We start from the raw sequence: 20579 nt of genomic DNA on the forward strand, positions 1-20579 counted from the left end.
TTATTCTTTGTTGGGTTTGTACGTGTGTGTTGAGAGGGAGAGTGCAGGAGGGAGAAAGAGATTATTTCATCACCTTAATTGTATTAATGCATGTATAATCAAAATGATATTGCAAAATGTTAATTTCATCTTTAAAGAGAAATCTGCTACACTTATCAAAGCACGGGGAAATGTTCAGACTTACAAAATTAACACAAGCTCAATGACTTCCTTAATGCCATTCCTCCAAGCATCTGATAGAAAGTAAATGTAAAATATACACAGAATTTGAGAAGTTAGAGAGAGATGAACACTGTAGCGTAATATAGTTTTTCAAAAAATGCTGTCTTGACTCACTTTTGAGGCCCTGGCTAGAGGCCAGTCATTCCCTTGCAAAAGATAGCTAATTAAGTTCTTACTCCAGCCACTACCATTATAGGTCTCCCACACTCCAGGGATCACCCTAATCACCCTGGAGTCAGGTACCAGACAGACTACTAGGGATAACCCAAGAGCCCCCCAGAGTTATCCAAATTAGCCAATCCACAGGGGAGCTCAGGCAATCTAGCTGACCCCATCCCACTTCAGGTACATAAGCTGCTCCTATGGCTCCAGCTTGCTGTACCCCAGTCCCCAGATGCAATCCTGCATGTGGCCCTGCCTGGCTTCCCTCCCTCATTTGCAGTTGGAAGGAAGAGAGTTTTGCCTTTCACCTATCCAAGTGTTAGTGTGTTTTGTTGTGCCATTAGCAGAAGCCTTAAATCTCATTTAAAACCATAGTTAACTGCTAAAACACTACAGCAATATGTAAACAGAAGAATACACAGCAGCGATTGACTTCCCACTAAGATCTTGAGGGGAAAAAACGTTCTTCTGTTCTACCTAAAAATTAAAGCAAAGTAAAGCCTACATCTAGAAAACCATACAATTATGGTGAATATGTCCATTCATTCATTCAACAAATATTTCTGAGCACCTGGCACTTAATATGTACCTAGCAATGTCCCAGTTTCCAGAGTCTATATTCCATTAGGGAAGACAATAGAAAAGCAAACTCAAGATTTAAAAAGATAAGTAAACAAAAAGTGTCATTAATTATTCCTATTAAATATTGTGGAAAAGAATAACTGAGGGAGTGGTCAAGAAAAAAGTCTCTGAGGTACGATCTGCAGTCCAGCCTGAACGGGACAGTGAGCCATCCATCTCAAGAGTTGGACAACTCCAGGCAGAAAGGACAGCAAGCACTGGAGAGGGCTCGGCATGTCTGGGAAAGTGAGAGGACCAGTGTGGCTGGAGCACGGCAGTAGAGAAAGCAACGCAACTGCAAAGACCATCAGGGTCTTAAGGGATACACAGGAAATATTTCCAAATATAAAATCTCCACCCCCTAGCCTCATACAAGACGCAGGCATGCGTGCACATCCCACCTGCCCCACCCCCCGCCTCCATGCTTAACTTTCTTTAGGATCTACGAATGTGTGTGTATATGTGTTAGGGGGAAGGGGACACACTTTGATTCTCTAGTTGCCAGGCTGTTTCAGAATAGCTTTAGTTTATACAATTAAAGTCACCGAAGATAAAAGTCACTGAAAATACTGTTTAACCATATGATCACTACTAAAGGAGTAAGGGCAGGACAAATCCAATTTGATTATCATATGCATATCACCCAGTGTTCAAGTGAAACATGAAAAAGGAACGCTGTCTGACGAAAAAGAGGATCAACCATGATTATTGTTATTACATATAATTATCACCATCTGAACCCCTGCTATGGAACCCTGTTCTAAAATAGAAAAGGAAGGTCAGCTGCCTTAGGCTCATGCCTGTAATCCCAGCACTTAGGGATGGAAGCCAAGGTAGGAGAATAACTTGAGGTCAAGAGTTTGAGACCAGCCTGGGCAACATAGCAAGACCCTGTCTCTATTTAAAAAAATTTTTTTAATGAAAAAGAAAACTAGATCTACTTCTTTCTCCCAAATCATGACATCTTACGAAGTGCAAGTCAATAATGGTTTAAATTCCATTTAAAACTATTTACAATACTCATTTCAGGTTGTTTCAGATTGTGTAGGAGGAAAATGAAATAAACAGCAATAAATGAGAGTTCCATGGCAGTTCCTAACCCTAGTGCATGTGTCAAAGAGTTTAATGTTGTAAAATGCTTGAAATTTTTTTCAGTGTGAAATCATGTTTCAGATGGAATAGATAAAAGTCAGAATTTCAGGCATCTGGCAATTCTTTCTCTTTGCCTAATAAAGTATTACCAGTTGTTTTAATGAAGCATATTATTCGTTAGGTAATAAAGAAACAGTGCTTTCTTCATCCTCATTTTGCCAAAAATAAATTCATATTCAATAATAGATGTCTGTGGCTTTTTTGAATTATTTTGTACTGGGTTCTGCCCCTCCTCCTACAAAAAATAACAATAGACCTAGCATAGGAAACTCAGCATAATCAGCCGGCTTAACCACACTTAATAACCCTGCTGGTTTAGGGTGGGGGATAGGAAGGAAGAAGAGAGCGGTACTGAACAATAGTGCTGTGCTCAAATGTGCTGTCAGAGGAACAAAACAGTATCCACAATAGTGGACATCTAAACAAAAAACATTCAAAGTACCTTAAAAATCAATTTACCTTACAGTATCTTAAAGCTTCCATTAGTGTTAAAAATCCTACAGCTGCTTGTTCATGTATACCAAGAAGTTCTGCAAAAAACAACAACAACAACAAAAAACGAAAACTTAGCATTGTAGTAGTGTGTATAAATTTGAAACGTACTTATATGTATATATATTTATACTACACCAAAACTTTTAACTTTTACCCAAAACTATACTTTAAAACTTAGCATGTATTTATTAGGAGGTAATGTCAACTAATCATCACAGTACTGCTCATTATAAAATACCATTAGATCAGGTTTGTGGTGGGTAAATGTGATACTTTAGATGTATATTAAATGTATTTATAAAACTTGATATTCAATGTTAACTTTTTAAATGAGAATTTACTCCCTGAAATCCATGCCATTGTTGACAAAAATACAAGAAGAAAAAGAGACTCAATACCTATGTAAAAGGGTTAACTTGAATTGACTTTGATTTTGAAAAACAAATGGATATGCTAATCACTGGTAAAATTTATCATTAGGTAGCAGTGACTCCACTTGCCTAATACTTAAAACATGGACATTTAATGCCACCCCTCTTTCCTATAAACACAGGCTGTGTGCTTCAGACTGGGGAAATAAAGATGAACAGAAAATGATCTCCGCCTTAGAAAGGCTACGACTTTACCAAAGACGACAGATGAAAAAAACATATGTGGTCTCTCTGTACACACACGCACGGAGTGGTATGACAGTATCTGCCTACAGTGTTAGGGAAGGCTTATAAAAGTAATAACAGGGAGTTGAATCTTGAAGTGTATTACAGTTCTCCAGGCCAAAAAGAGGATGACAAGAAAATTCAAAGCAGAAGAAACAACAAACAGGTATGAAAAATCGATGCATTTAAGGAATGAAGAATTTGGCAAAGTTTCCTTAAATGTTTCTGGCCTGGGGGGACATGACAAATAGTGATTAACACAAAGAATTAAGAAGTAAGTTCTGGACTCGTGTGAAGAGGTAACATGAGTTTGGTTTTAGCTAAGCTGGGATTGAGGTACCTTTACGTGCTCTAGCTAGAGAGGGATAAATAGCCGGAAGTAAGGCTCAGGAATACAGGAGAGAAACGTCAGGGTTGGAGATAAAGATTTGGGAATCATCAGCACAGAGATGAGAGTTAAAGTTATGGATGTGGGTAAGTCAGAACAGACACAACGCAGGGAATAAAAATGTGATGATAATAAAGTCTTTTCATAAACGATACCCTTCAGCTAACATACATTAATATAATAATATATTTGGGTCCATAATATATCTAAAAAGCATTTCTTTCTGAGTAAAAATTATGTTCACTGTAAACATAATGCATATATAATTTTGCATCCTTTTTACCATCTGGTCATGTTTTGTCCATTTTTTCCATTAGGATATATTTTCTTATCAATGAATGTAGTAAGAATATTAACTCTGTCATTTTTGTGGCCAACATTTTACTATGTAGCCTTAACTACAACATCTAGATGGTGTAAGGCAAGAGCTGACAGTTTAACTTTCTGGATTGGTAAATCCAAAATTAATAGAAGGTGCATAAACATACAGTTTATACTCTGTCACTAGCTTCTTACAGGCACAGATCAGGTAGAGCAATGGTTCTTCAATTGTGGTTTAGGATTCCTCAGGGACCACAAGACCCTCTTAGAGACTACGTGAGATCAACATGATTTTCATAATATGATGTTAATTACCCTTTTACACTTACTCTCTCATAAGCACAGAGTTTTACAGAGGTTGATCTGCTATATTGTATCAGACTAAATTTATAAGCATATATGAAGATCCGGCTGTCTACTAATAAGCCAAGCATTAAAGGGATTTGCAAAAATTTAAAACAACGTCACTCTCCTTAATTTTTGTTAAGTTTATTAAAAATGTTATTTATGTTAATATTAATGAGTATATTTTGTTTTTTTCTAAATTATGTTTTATTTCTACAAATTTAGGAGGTAAAAGTGAAATTTCTTTAAACACATATACTACATAATGATCAAGCCAGGGTATGAAGAGTATCCATTGCTCAAGTACAGTGCAATTTTCTTAAGCATAGTGATCTTACTCTGCTATCAAATATTGAATTTACTCCATGTTACAGTATGTTTGTACTCTAACCCACTCCCCTCATGCTTCTCCCACCGCCTGCCACTGACCCTTCCCAGTCTCTGTTATCTATCACTCCACTCTCTACCTCCATGTGATCAAATTTGTTTAGATCCCACATATAAGTAAGAGCGTGTGATTTTGTCTTTTTCTTCCTGGCTTATTTCACTTAAGATTATGACCTCCAGTTCCATTCACGTATACTGCAAATAACAGGATTTCATTCTTTGTTATTGTTTATAGAATTCCAGTTTCTTTATCCATTGACCTGTTGATGGACACTTAGGTTGATTCCCTAGCTTTGCTATTGTGAATGGTGCTGCAATTAGCATGCACGTGCAGGTATCCCTTTGATATACTGATTTCTTTGTCTTTGGGTAGATACTGAGTAGTGGGATTGCTGGATCTGGTAATCCTATTTTTAGTTTTTTGAGAAATCGCCATACTGTTTTCCATAGTGGCTGTACAAGTTTATATTCCCACCAACAGCATATAGGAGTTCTCTTTTCTCTATCTTCGCCACACTTTTGTTGTTTTTTAACAGCCATTCTGACTGGGGTAAGATGACATCTCATTGTGGTTTTGATTTGTAGTTCTCTCATGATCAGTGATGTTGAACATTTTTTCATATACCTGTTATTTTAAAGTGAATTAATACGTATTTAAAAATTTCTCAATCTTTAACATGAAAAACATTGATTATTTGCTTTGGGATCATCCGTAAGAGTGTAAAGGGCATGAGATTAAAAGGTTTTAGAATCTTCAGGTTAAAGCAAAACAAGGGAGAGGAGAAGAACAGCCCAAACAGGTATAAATGGATACTTCATATCTTCGCAAACTTTTCTCTCCCTTTCCTTCTTAAATGTAAGCAACACTAAATGTTTTCATGTAAAAAAGAATACATACATTGGGAAACAGTTTCACAATTTAATTTCTAAAATCAGTTACCACCACCTAGTGTTACAATTAGATACTACATCATCTATTTCCCTGGACTTTTAAACAAATGTCTAATAATAATATCATGTTACTAAATACAGCAAACTAGTTGTTCATAATTCTTGGGTAATGAACTATTTAGATTTGATCAGTAAACACATGCTTAGACATCTAGTCTGGATGGTAATTATTTTTAAAATGTATTATGCCTGTTTTCTTAAACAGAATATATACTTAACATTTTTACCTTCTTATGATAGTTTCAAGAGCATCACACTAGGAAAATTTACTTTTATGCCAAGTTGTAATACAGTGAGGATTTAATATTCTCACATGTTACGATTTATAGAATTTATTTGTAGGAGACTTTCTCAATAAGCCTTGAAAGTGTCTATTTTCAAGTATCCCTAATCTGAAAATCTGAAATCCAAAATGCTCCAAGATCTGAAGCATTCTGAGAGCCAACATGACTCTCAAAGGAAATGTTCATTACGGCATTTTGGATTTCAGATTTTCAGATTAGGGATGCTAAACTGGTGAGGAAAAATGCAAATATTTCCAAATCCGAAAAAAATCAGAAATCTTAAATGCTTCTGGTCCCAAGCATGTACTCTACATTTGCAAAAAATTCAAATTACTTTGTGATTATATTCTTGTTTTCTTTGCCAGAATTAATTTACTATCTTTTATTATCAGAGACAGTGTCTTGCCATCTTGCCCAGGGTGGTTTCAAACTCCTGGCCTTAAGTGATCCTCCCGCTTTGGCCTCCCAAACTGCTGAGATAAAAGGGATCTAGAACTAGAAATACCATTTGACCCAGCCATCCCATTACTGGGTATATACCCAAAGGACTATAAATCATGCTGCTATAAAGACTCACGCACACGTATGTTTATTGCGGCATTATTCACAATAGCAAAGACTTGGAACCAACCCAAATGTCCAACAATGATAGACTGGATTAAGAAAATGTGGCACATATACACCATGGAATACTATGCAGCCATAAAAAATGATGAGTTCATGTCCTTTGTAGGGACATGGATGAAATTGGAAACCATCATTCTCAGTAAACTATCGCAAGAACAAAAAACCAAACACCGCATATTCTCACTCATAGGTGGGAATTGAACAATGAGATCACATGGACACAGGAAGGGGAATATCACCCTCTGGGGACCTTTGTGGGGTGGGGGGAGGGGGGAGGGATAGCATTGGGAGATATACCTAATGCTAGATGACGAGTTAGTGGGTGCAGCGCACCAGCATGGCACATGTATACATATGTAACTAACCTGCACAATATGCACATGTACCCTAAAACTTAAAGTATAATAAAAAAAAAATAAAAAAAAAAATAAAAGGCACAAGCCAATACGCCCAGCCTAACTGATTATCTTATAAAAGAGAATGAAACAAACCATCAAAACTCATTCAGTTTCTGACTGCATTTTTAGGAGTTCCACATATTAAGTGGAATATAACCAGACAAGCACCAGAGAAACATGACTATTTTTTGGCCTAACTATAATATCCGTTTCTGTTTATTTTATAATTGACAAATTAAAGTTGTATATATTTACGGTGTACAACATGTTTTGAAACATGTATACACTGTAGAATGGCTAAACTGAGCTAATTAACATATGCATTATTCTGTGTATGAGTCCATCATCTTTCAATTAGCTATGCATTTGACTGGCTGTAATACTGATTTCTTTTTATAAAAACAAAACAAAAACCCACAAAAAACCAAGAAACTTCTGGGTTTCTGAATTACAAGAGTTGACTCTTCTATCCCTATCCCATAAAGAAAATTATAAAATAAAAATAATCATCAAATAAGCATACAAAAATAAATAAACAATACGGACAAAAATAATGTACAAATACTGAAGAATTCATTTAAGATAAAAAGAGACCACGACAAAATTAATCTACAGAAAATCAAAATCAAAGAAAACTTTAGCTCAACATACATGGAATAGTACGAAATGAAGATGGATGGCAGGTAGAGAGGAGAAAGACCACAAAAGGATCTGAGAACCTTAGAAGGAGTTTGGATTTTATTTTAAGTGCGTAGGGAAGCCAGCCATCGAATGGTTTTAAGGGAGAGAGAAACATGATCTCACTGAGTTTGAAAAATATCACACTAGCCCCTGTGAAAGAGTGGGCAAGAATGCATTTAATTTGATTAGTTCTACTGCAGCTTATTTCTGTTCTATTGGAGAAACAAAAGATGGTTTCAAAAACTGGGGTAGAATCAAGTATATGGATTCAGGACCATATAATCTATATAAAACACTGAATATTTTTCACTAAAGAATGTACAAAACAATCTAGTTGGGAAGATAATATGTAAAGATATAATTTCCTCAAAATAACCTACAAATATAATGTAACCAATCCAAATCTTCAAAGATTTCTTAAAACTGGAACTTGAAGAGCTGGGAGGAAAGTTCAACTGGAATAGATAATGTAGAAAAGACTATGACAATTTTGTAAAAGTATAACATCAGGAAACATGTTAATGAATATCAAAGTATATTATAAAACTATGTAATTGTGAAGTTTTGCATAAGAAGTCACAAAAAGATCAGTGGAATAGAATAAAAACATGTAAATATGGAAAAATGTGTTCAACAAAAAATGTATTTCCTATCTGTGGAGAACTGAATGGAATTAGGACATTAGATAATTCTTTGAGAAAAAGTCAAAAGGCAGATCCCAAACTCATACCATTCATAAATACATAATCCAGACAGACTAAAGAGCCAAACATTAAAAAACAAAAAGCCCACAAAAGCATTTTTGGAAAATACTAGAGAATATTATCTTGGGGTGGAGCCAGGCATGATGGTGCACGTCTGTAGTCTCAGCTACTTGAGAGACTGAGGCAAGAGGACCACTGGAGCCCATTTCGAGGCTGCAGTGAGCTATGACTGCACCACTGCACTACGGCCTGGGTGACAGAGTGAGACCCCGTCTCTAAAAGATGAAAATAAAAAATCTGGGGGTGGGAGACACATAAAATTGATATAACGGGAGTAAAAAAAAAAAAAAAAAAAAAGCCCAAATAGAAGCCATCTAAAAAAAAGACCAAATGATTTAACTTCATAAATATGAAAGCCAGCCAGGCGCGGTAGCTCACGCCTGTAATCTCAGCACTTTGGAAGGCCGAGGTTGACGGATCACCTGAGGTTGGGAGTTCGAGACCAGCCTGGCTAACATGGTAAAATCCCGTCTCTACTAAAGATACAAAATTAGCTGGGCATGGTGGCATATACCTATAATCCCAGCTACTCGGGAGGCTGAGGCAGGAGAATTGCTTGAACTCGGGTTAGGCAGAGGTTGCAGTGAGCCAGGATCGTGCCACTGCACTCCAGCCTGAGTGACAGAGTGAGACTCCGTCTCAATAAATAAATAAATAAATAAAAGCCTTGGATATAAGAAAATATATCATTAACAAAGTTAACAAGAAAGAGAAGTTTGGGTGACAATATTTGCAACAGAGGTCAAACAGAGGAAGAACTAAGAGAATTTATAAAGAGCTCCTAGAAACTGAACAAAAGAAAATAACTCCTCCTCCCCAAAAGCCAAAAAGATGGGAAGAGGTAATTCACAGAAGAAGAATACTCAAAACTCACAAACACGTGAAGAGATGATCAAGCTCAGGCTCAATGAGCACCAGAGAACTGTGAATTAAAACAGGCTATCACTTGTCAACAAACTGACAAAATGTTAAAGATGGACAATTCTAAGTGTCAGGCAGGATGCAGAAAAATACGAACTCTCCTACACACTTGAAAGAGTAAGTTTATACTTTTACCAGTTGATAAAGCAAATTTTAGAAGGACATTTGGCATTATCTATCAAAATTTAACAGATGTTCCTCAAGAAGTTAAACCTTATGAGTTACTGTATGACCCAGGATTTCAACTCCTTGGTCTATGGCAAAGAAACACTAAAATATACATCTCATAAAAACTTGTACATGAATGTTCCTCACAGCATTACTCATAATGGCCAAGTGGAAACACTCCACATGTTGGCAAACAAATGAATGTGGTACATTTGTGCAATGGTATGTTATTCATCAATAAAGAGGAGTGAAGTACTGGTACATGCTAAAACATGGTCACCTTGAAAATATTATACTAAGTGAAATCAATCAGTCACCAAAGACCAGATAGCGTATGATTCTATTTCTATGAAACATCTCGAACAGGCAAATCTATGGAGCAGAAAGTAGATAAGCGGATGCCAGGGCTGGCGTGGAAGGAAGTATAAGGAGGACAGGCTTTCTTTTTAAGATGGTAAAATTTTTTAAAATTGATTGTGGTGATGGCTAAACAACTCTGAGAAAATATTTAAAATACTGAATTGTCCATTTTAAATGGGTGACATGCATACGTGAGTATCTCAATAAAGCTATAAGCAAAAAAAAAAAAAAAAAATTAACAGATGCCTAAAATTTTAATACACTTTCTACTTTTAGAAATCTAACCTGTAGGTATACTTAAATATATAAGGAAAGACGTATATACAAAACATGTTTACTACAGCAGTTTCTTATAGCTAAAAATGGAAACAATCTAACTGTTTACCATAAAGAAACTCAAGGCAAAAAACAGACTAGGAAAAAAATACATTTACTAACATGAGATATACGTTCATTCAGCATTTACTGGACTTATTTCCTGCTCTGACAACATAGTAGGAGGAAGGTAATATAGAAAGAAAAATTATAATTAAATAGTTACTCATTGAAAATCCTTAGGCAAGCTGCTTTACCTCTCTAGGCTTCAGTTTCCTTCTTCATAACATATGGAGTAATACTTTCCTTGAAGGGTTGTTGTAAAGATTAAGATCCTATTTCCAAAATGCCTACACTGGCCCACAGAAAAAATTTAGTTTCCCTCAAAAGCCTAGGCACCTCGTTTACAGAAGCAAGAACATGTACACAAAGAACTATGATGCGAGGTGTAATAGAATGAAGCCGACTGAGGTAAAGCACCATAGATGATCAGAGGGAGGAGAAAACTTTTCCTGCTGTCGGGGTTAAGTGGAGAGACATTAAATGGGAGTTAACATTTTAATGGGGCCAGATGGAATGAGCAGGATGACATTTTGGGGAAAGTACCATTGTTTTTAACGACGGGGAGGCAGAGCCGTCTGAATAGAACAGTGGTTCTTAACCCTGACTACACAGTATCACTTGCTTAAAAATATATGAATGCCCAGATTCCAGCTGACAACAATTCCATTACAATCTCTAGGTGGTGTGGCCTTGGCATATGATTTTAAATTTCTCCTAGTTAATCGTGATGTGCAGCCAAGTTTGAGAACCAGTGGATTAAGGCACTGGATTTGTGAAGGAGACTAGTAAAAGATTATAAACATAGGGGTGAGTACGAACACAGAGGCTCTTGAATGCTAAGAAGCTGAAACTTTAGTTGGCAAGCATTAGCAAGAGAGTCATTGAAGGCACTGAGCAGAGAAATAACCTAACAGGACGTGTGAAATAAAATCATTAACTTGTCAGTTTGCAGTATATACTGGAGTGGAATGACAGACAGAAAGCTATAGCATGATAGTCTAGACAGGTGAGAGTAATGAGACCACAACAGACTTGGCAAAGGAAGAAAAAAGAGAGCAGCTAGCATTTCTGTGCTTGTGCTAGGCAGCATATATGAATATGTGTATTTTTAACCTCAATGCACAGGTAAGAAAACCGAGGCTCAGATAATATAGCAGTTTGCCCACCGTCAAACAGCAGAGGCATAAACTAACTGGTGCCATCGCCACACCCGAGGCCTCTGCTTGTTCCACCATGGCACAGTGTCCTGCGGTACCACTTGGCCTCTGTGAGACAAAGTTCGAGAATGGAGAATCTCGAAGACTCAGCAACTCATTAGATACATGACAGTAAGGTACATATAACTAGCAGGTTTTCAAATAAAGCTTGTTGAATAAATGAACATCAGAAAACATTATGGCAAGCTGCATAACCAATGTTTGCCCTCAAGTGTTTCAATTTTCTATAAAGGGCAGTTACAACTACTGATGATTTTAAATTTCTCCCAGTTAATTGTGATGTGCAGACAAGTTTGAGAACCAGTTGTTGATAAGAGTGCTCATTATGCAGCAGTGGCAAACATGTATTGAACAGTGCTCAAGGACTTGATGAATATCTCTTTTTTGCCATTTTCTCACCTCATTCTAACTATCCTGTGATAATCATTCCCGTTGGAGGATGAGAAAGAGGCACTGAGTGAAGCATCTTAATTCCACACAGTTTAATAAATGGCGCAACTGAGATTCCAACCACAGTAGTCTAATTCCACACAGCTAACATACTTAATGATACACTGCCTCTTACACTACATGTTAGTCTTGAGTGCTGTAATACATATGTGAGATGGCATGGGAGTTCATCTTCTTTAAATTCCACAGTACACCTGAGAGGCAGATATCTGCCCCATTCATAGAGAAGAAGCTGAGATTGAGATTTTAATCCAAAGATTTCTGTCTGTGGTACAGAGTTAGTAAATGAGCCATGCAGTGTGCCACCTTCAGGGAGAATGAGGGGTAGGAAAAAGGCTATGATTTTCGCAGGTAGTGAGGTCTTTGCTTTAGAAGAACAAATGACACAGATTTCAGATCATAGAGAGTAAATATTTTAGCGATGCAGGCAAGGAAATTCTGCTGGTGAAAGGATAGAGAGAAAGAGGTTTGTTGCCTGGTCGTTACACATCACAGTTTTTGTTTTAGGCAGTAGAAGCCACCTAAATTTTGTGTAGACCAGGGAAGAGAATCACATTTAATAGAAGAGACTGTAAATGGAATCAACAGTAACTCTGGAAAGATATACAGTTCTTCTAAAACAGGAAAAAAGAATATGCTGAAAAAAGACAACTTGAGATTCTAAAGTCAGCTGAGAGTGAGTGGGCAGAGGTAAAGTTAGAGACAGATAAAGAGGAGAAGGGATTTGAATTCACTGCCTTAAGCAGTGGTAGATAAAGGAGTTATGAGGAGTAGAAAAAAAGGGTTACAATGTGCAGTCAGCAGTAAGAGTTTAAATGAGTTTAAGTGGGATTAATTTAGAGTACGCCCAACCAATGAAACTTGTAATGAGGTTTCTTTTCTAGCAATAATCAGCCTGGCAGTGGGAGGGAAAATGTGTACTATGTGTTATCCAGGAAAAACCAAGAAGGTTCAGTGAAAGATAAATGGGGTATTTTTCTCATTTTTAAGTTTGATGACTGAACATTCGCTTCAAATAAACATTCCAAAATGCAAGAAATATACCCGATTTTCTTTTCCAAGTTAGCTATTTCAAAGTTATTGCTTAGTTTTGGCTTTTAAACTACACAGAAAAAAGGTCCACAGCAAGATGACAGCCTTGAAAAGCACTATTTCAAGGAACAAAAACGACATATGTGTACATCTCAAGAACCGAAACTGATAATTGACTAATATATTCTGTAAAGGAAGTAATGACTTCATGGCAAGAGCTGCCTAAGGAGCCTCCTTTTTTTTTTTTTTTTTTTTTTGAGATGGAGTCTCGCTCTGTTGCTCAGGCTGGAGTGCAGTGGCATGATCTCAGCTCACTGCAACCTCCACCTCCCGGGTTCAAGCAATTCTCCTGCCTCAGCTTCCTGAGTAGCTGGGACTACAGGCATGCATCACCACGTCTGGTTAATTTTTGTATTTCTAGCAGAGATGGGGTTTCACTGTGTTGGCCAGGCTGGTCTCGAACTCCTCACCTCAGGTGATCCATCCACCTCGGCCTCCCAAAGTGCTGGGACTACAGGCATGAGCCACAGTGCCCGGACATGGAGCCTCCTATTCTTGAAACCTCATTCTGACTGTTAGTCCTGCCAATGAAAGTTATCTCATCTCAGTCTACGAGAGGTTGGGTGAGGAAGAGCCTAGGGACGCAGAGGAGTATTCTGGTTTGGGGACTAGGATAAGCTATCGAGAATCCGGAGAACGCGTAGAAGGATGAACCACACTGATGAGTACCAAGTGTGAGAGAGAGTGATACGCTAAAGACAGTGTGGGAAGGGTCAGGCCAGAGCACACAGTAAGAAGTATCAAGGACAGAGGGCCAAGTGGGATGAGGCACCTCAACCCAAGTTCAGCAAGAACCTATTGCTTCCCTAATCATATGAGATAAGATACCTGGGGGTCCAGAAACAACTGGAAGAAGAAGAAAGAGGGGAGTGTGCAGAAGCCATCACAGGTGACAGAGAAACAGAGAGACCAAAAAACCCTGTATATTACCCAAGAGACACTGAAATGAGATTTTTTTTTCATTGACAGGATTAAATGCTTTCAGCTATGAATCAGATTAAGGGTTGAAGAATAGGATGAGCTCAATTAAAGAGAGCTGAGCAAGATAATTTGTAGTTTTTTGTTCACGAATTTCACTGTTTAAACTCTGACCTTTACTAGAAATCAGCAAAACTTGGCTCTCATTCTAACCTCACCACTAAGTAAATAATTTTGCATATGAATTAAATAAGAAGTGAACTTAGTTCTTAAATTTTTTAAACAGTAAAACGGGTTGTACTGTGGTGCTTTTTAATTCTGAAGTTTTAATTTTACTGATTTTTTCCTTAATATTATACCCTTTCATGTTTCTGTTAATTAACTACACATTTCTGAATTGGAGAAAAATTCAAATGGAAGATCATGAATCACTTCAATGGGAGCAAAAAGTGGTAACTATTATTTTCTCAATTATATTTGCTCTGTTTGACTGTGAGCTCTGGGAACCCTGGAGCTTCGTGTCCTATACTACATACTTCAGAGAGGCACACTGTGGTTACTTAATGTAAGTTAAATGAATAAATAAATGAATTCAGACTGACCCAGTAATAAAGTGAAGGGAATTTTATTCAGTTATGTATCAGCTCTCCTTAACGGAATGGATTGGCCAAAATGGGATCCATTTCAATGTGCCTGACAACATATGAAGCCACAGGAAAGAAATAATTGAGACCAGAAATGGAAGTGGTAGTGGAAGAGTTGGTAATTTAAAAGTCTCAGTATTAAATTTGCTCAGTGTTTTAAAGTACGCACATTAAAAGTAATACAGGCAAAAACCCAAAGTAAGTATTTCACACCACCAGGCTTTGTAATGCTCCATTTTAAGCAAAGAATGCAGTAATATCTCTGAATAAATATGCACTGTGTTTATACATATTAAGAGTCGTAAATCCCAGTTTTATACCACAGAAAATGAAAGGCCTGAGAAGTAACTTGACTAAAGTCATACATTTGGGATTTGAACCCAAGATCGCCTGGCTCCAAGATTAATGGTCTTAACATTATGGTGCCTTGAAAACTGTAAAGGATTCTTCTATTAGAAAACACTTAACCTCTAGGTAATGTAGAGCCATTAAATAGACGAATAATAATCAGCTGTATTTCAATGAAATATTATTCATCAAAGAGAGCAACATAACAAAGAATATACTTACTCATTCCTGAGCACTCTCTATCACCATCCCATACATTAGAAACAGCATGTCCCGTCAGCAGGAGATTAATTAAACTTTGGCTATTAATAAATATTAAAAAGCAATTAAATACGAATATAGTTGCCAAATCAAATAATTCCTACAGCAAAGTATAAAGTAATGACTTTTCACATTAAATTATGTAAGAATTTACAAAGTTAGGGAAAACCTTACATTTTCCATTTTATATATTCGGCCTTGCTAAATGTATCACCAAATATATCAGCACAGTGGTATTTATTGTTCTGCATATTCACATACATTTAACAACTTTATCTAAGATATATGTAAATGGATAAAAAATGAGACTAATAATTTACTTAATATTTACAATCTTTAAAAATGAATATATAATTATTAATATTTTGTCTTTGATGAAAGATACATGAATTTTCATCTTTGAGGCAAAAAGGTCTAAAAAGAAGGACTCACGTATTAGAGTAGGTTAACTATCACTGTTTCATTGAGTTTTGGTAAAAACAGCCATAAAAAGCTTGAGGAGGGTGGTCCGAGAGGAAAATGGGGAATGTTTTTCTCCCAAGCAGAGAAGCACTTACAAAGATATACTTATTTCTAAGTCAAAATGAATAAATTTTCTCATTTAAAAAAATCACAAATGGATTTGTTAAAATACCTCCCCACTGTTATCTTAAAACAAAATATTTGCCCCAATAAATGCATACATAAAATGAAATTAACATTTCATACATCAAGCAAACAATGCATAAAACAAAGAAGTGCTCAAATCCATACATGTTGTACTATCAACACTACTGACAAACAAAATTACTTGACTCAGTCATGTTTTATCTGAAGTCAAGTTTCTAAAAACTGGAGTTCACATGAAGAGACATGAGATTTTAGTTAATTACCTGCCATGTCCATATACAGGATCTATCAAGGGTTCACTTGCATCTTCAATTTCGTTTTTTATGTTTTCAATGCCCTAAAGACACAGAATTCATTGACTTATTTTAAAAAACTAAAATGAAAATTATGACTGTTTAAAAACTGACTAGTTTACACTATAAACTAATACAATTATTTAAGTAACTTTTCTACCACAAGTAACTCAGATTTGAAATGGGGGTGCATTTGAGATAACTGTAAAAAATAGTTCCTCAGATATCTTTTATTTTCTTTCATGGGCTCTATATAAACAACACTCATGGGTGAAATATGTACTGTTGGTTAAAAGGGCAAGGAGAGAGAATTAACTTTTAATGGGAGAAAGGAGAAATTATTTAATAGTTAAAGGAATTATTTAAAAGTTAAATGAATATGAGCCTGTTAAGGCAACTGATTTTTTTAGATCATGTAAAAACTTATTGCAGTAAATACATACACACATGAATATCGATAGAGATATAACATTAAATAATTTGCATTTTAATTATTTAACTGGTACATAAAATGGAAGGTCTACTTCTGATTGTACCTTCTCACAAATATGGGTCATTCAAATGTATACTGACAAAATGCAAATTAGGAGGGCAGGAAGTGCCTTCTTTTCTTAAAAACCAATTTCCTGATACTTTTTAAACCTTCAGAAGGGCACTCAACTCCCAAAAGTTCTAGATACTGGATAAGTACAAGAAGACCTACTTATTGTAACCTCATCAATTCCAGAAGGACAAAGATAAACTGCCATTCATTGTTCTATTCACTTAACTTTAGCCATTGTTTCTATCATATTAGAGGTCATTTCTAAGAATTAAATAGATGATTAATTAACAACCAAGATTTTTAAAGAATGACTAAATCCCGCAGGGGGAAACAAAGAAGCATGAGCTCTTGCATATGCCATCCTTCTAAACAATACAAATCAGGCTATGATAATGTCAAGATGAATACTATCAACAAGTGACACAATCACTACTGAGGAAGGGGATACCATTTTAAAGACCAGGTCAAGGAAGGACAACTTGCATGATAATTTATTGGCTGTAAAGAAGAAGAAACAGAGGAGGTATCAAACGTTTTGAGCATAAGAAAGTTGGAGAATACTGAACAGTCAAGAAGAGCTTATAAGAAACCAGTCATCTTAGATACCACCATCACTGCTACTCCGAACACCTACACAACTAAGCACTTAGGGTTCTCTTATTTATTTACATTTAATATTCCAAATAGGTATTTATTTACATTTCTAAATATACTCTTTTTGTTTTCCATTCCATGACCTGTCCTAGTTTAGGCTGCTCTTATTTCAATACCCAATTTTCTAGTTTTCCTGACTCTAGTCTTATATTACAAACACCAACTCCATCCATCACAACTCCTATCCCAATTTAAGATATCTTTTATCAACAAAAAGATCTTGTCACTCCCTTGTTCAAACTTTTTACTGTGTTCCAATTCTGAGCAGATGAAACCTACTCTTTGTACAGTGTACATAGAAAGGTCTTTATATTCTAAGTCTTTTCTTACATATGTGCCCAGTCTCATCTTCCACAGTTGCCTCTCTGGTGTCTTATGCTACAGTAAGGCTCAACTACTTAGAGCTCCCCAAACCTGCATTATACCCTCAATCCCTTACACTTTTATACTTGCAGTGCCCACTGCTGGAAAAAATTTCCTCCAGCTTTCCCATATAGAAAACTTGCCCTCATGCATCAAGGTCCTATCTCTGTCAGATGGTCCCTACTAGAAACAGTATGCCCTTGATTCCATCTAATAGGTTCAGACAGAAGACCAAACGCCAAAACACACTGCCATAATGGAATTATTAATGTGCCATTTTTTTTACAATGCTAAATAGATACCATTAAAAATGCATCCAATATTATTAATACAGACATAGTCCCTAGCATAGAGTCAATCAATGCTCAGAAAACATTTGTCAAATAAAAGAAGTTTGATTTCAGACATGATAGATCTAATAGCATAGTCAACTGAGACTAACACGTTACTAGAGCTATGAGACTGGTATTTGGGGAAAAAGAGTAGGACTAGAAGGGGACATATTGGAACTATTAAATAGCTATATAAAGGTAACCTGAGCAAATGAAATATCCATGAAAGGCATACTGGATCCAGGGAAGAAAATTTCTGGACTATGAAAATTTAGAGGAGGAGAGAAAAGAGCAGGAGGTAACAGATAAAGAAGGAAACGAAGCTATCAGAGAAAACAAAACAAAATAAGAATTGTGAGACATTATAGAAAGAAAACTCACACAGTGATTTTTCAAAAAAAAAAATCAAGAAATGGAATCAAGGTCCAAAACAGCTTCCAGAAGGGGTTAAGGGGTCAAGTGCTACACGGAAGGATCAAAGGAAACACAATTTGGAAGAAATGACAGCATTTCACAACCAGAACATTATTGATAATCTCTGTAGTCCAAAAGAGCAGAGGTGAAACTGCTTAAGCAACGAGTGAGTGCTGAGGAAACAGAAATTAACTCATTTTCAACGTAAAAGATTTTTATTCTAAGAATTTAAAAACACCATCAGGAATAAAATTACTCATCACTGCAGGAAAAACAGCACTAAACAACATTAATCAAAGGCAGAAAAATCATCTTCTTGAACACACCTTTGTCAGTAATACAGAATACAGAAAAAGCAATACTCCAAATTTATTTCCCCACATTGAATACTGGTCCAAGACAGCATCTTTTAATTCTGGTAAACTTCTGAACGATCTTTTTCTGGGGGAAAAAAAGAATTAAGTATTGGTATCATGATGAGATTAACTACATTCATAAAAGGGAAAATTTTTAGATTTTCTTTTACATTAAAACATATACATACAAACAGGAAAGTTTTGGGACGTTTCTAAATTTTTCAATACAAATTTAGCCACTAAAACCAAAAGCTATTTCTGACAACTATCACTATATATGATATTTATCATTAAGAAAGAACACCTACTTGGCAGGGAACCTCTTCATCTCTTAGGTGAACTGTCTGGCATCAGTAAATTCTTCAATAATATACAGTTATTTAAAGAATAGAGTGGCCTTCTTGTAAGAGGGGGTAAACACAAAGAAAACTTCACTTTTTAAATCCTAGAAATTACTTAACAAATATCTTAATGCCAAAGATAACTTACACATTTGCGGCTTCTTTTAAAACAAATTAATGTTACATTTGAAACCAAATGCCACCCATAATTCTATCAACAGCCATCTTTACCTTTTACTTTGTAATAAAAAGTTTAAATGCTCTAACAAAAATATCGGCATTCTTAATAAAAGGTATAGAAAACAGATACTGGCAAATAAATAATTCTAATATTTATCCTACTAGAAATCTTCATATTTGTTTAGGGCACAGAAACATTAAGCTAAAATGATTTTTTTTCATTGTAATGATGAAAAAGCTTTTTAATGTTTTTAAAAAGCGTATCTGGATAGTTAAATCAAGGACTCAGCATAGTTTATACATTTACAAACTATTTTAATTTAAAGGCAAATTAATCCTGAAGCAATGGATTTAAAATTTATGTTTAAGTAGCGCATTTCTATGTAAAACTAAGAACCTTTCCACAGTATGAACAGACTTAAAGTGGCAATGTGTCCACAGAGTAAGTATTTTAAATGTTCCAATGTTACTTACTGAATTAATGCATGAAATCGCTCAAAGCCAAGCTCTTCGACAGCCAAGGCAGCTATACATAAAAGACACTTTTCAGCACTACACATGGCAAATAAATGACACAAGATACACACAGCAGGCTGTAAATACTTTCAAGCAATCAAAACTTTCCCTATTTCCTTACTCCCTTAAAATTCTCAGTTTATTTTCAACTTTATTATAACATGAATTTATATTTCAACATCTTTGTTATCATGAATATAACTAAAATCGATATAATACTGAGAATATAGAAGGGTGATTAAATAACATTTCAATTCAGCTATGCTAGGGCAGTTATAAAGTATGAAAAATTACTGATAATCAGTGCCTCACATATCATAATGTGTCCTGCACTTTTAAATAATCTTTCAGATTATATAAATCCAAGTAATATCATCAGAGCTAACCTGCCTTTTTATAATATAAAATCTTTAGGTTTAAGGCTTAATTATTAAACAAACATGTATAAAAAGGCATAACACTTTCAAACTACACAGGTTCAATGACAGCTTTGTTTGTTTCCTCATTTATTTGTATAACTGTTAAAAAGTTTCCAGTAACTTATTTAGATTATGTTTATTAATCAAAGGAAATAGAAGAAAGCATTTTAATCCGAGGTCATGTTTATTGAGCACTTTACTAAGTGCCAGGCCCTTTTCTAAATGCCCTACATGTCTTACCTCATTTAATCCTCATATAAACCCTCTTAGCTCCATTTTACAGAAGAGGAACCTGAGGCACACAAAAAAATCCTCTCAAGAGTACATAGGATTAAACAGCAGAGATG

At 35.7% G+C, this 20579-nt stretch overlaps 1 protein-coding gene across 5 annotated transcripts in view; it reads right to left on the reverse strand.

The window, feature by feature from the left end:
- The window catches only part of MINDY3 (MINDY lysine 48 deubiquitinase 3), an 83084-nt gene that overhangs the window by 40786 nt on the left and 21719 nt on the right, over positions 1–20579 (reverse strand). For 3 of the 5 annotated variants that reach the window (XM_019035274.4, XM_055353786.2, XM_055353788.2), the window contains exons 5-9: positions 19772–19823; positions 18747–18861; positions 16084–16157; positions 15173–15252; positions 2617–2687 (exon numbers count right to left, since the gene is read on the reverse strand). In XM_019035274.4, the coding sequence (XP_018890819.1) occupies positions 2617–2687; positions 15173–15252; positions 16084–16157; positions 18747–18861; positions 19772–19823 (392 nt within the window). Of the gene's footprint in view, positions 1–2616; positions 2688–15172; positions 15253–16083; positions 16158–18746; positions 18862–19084; positions 19427–19771; positions 19824–20579 lie in introns of those variants that run through there. The other 2 variants (XM_055353787.2, XM_055353789.2) reach the window with 2 other exon arrangements.

The sequence above is a fragment of the Gorilla gorilla genome, chromosome 8, assembly GCF_029281585.2.
Source record: "Gorilla gorilla gorilla isolate KB3781 chromosome 8, NHGRI_mGorGor1-v2.1_pri, whole genome shotgun sequence".
Taxonomy (NCBI): Eukaryota; Metazoa; Chordata; class Mammalia; order Primates; family Hominidae; genus Gorilla; species Gorilla gorilla.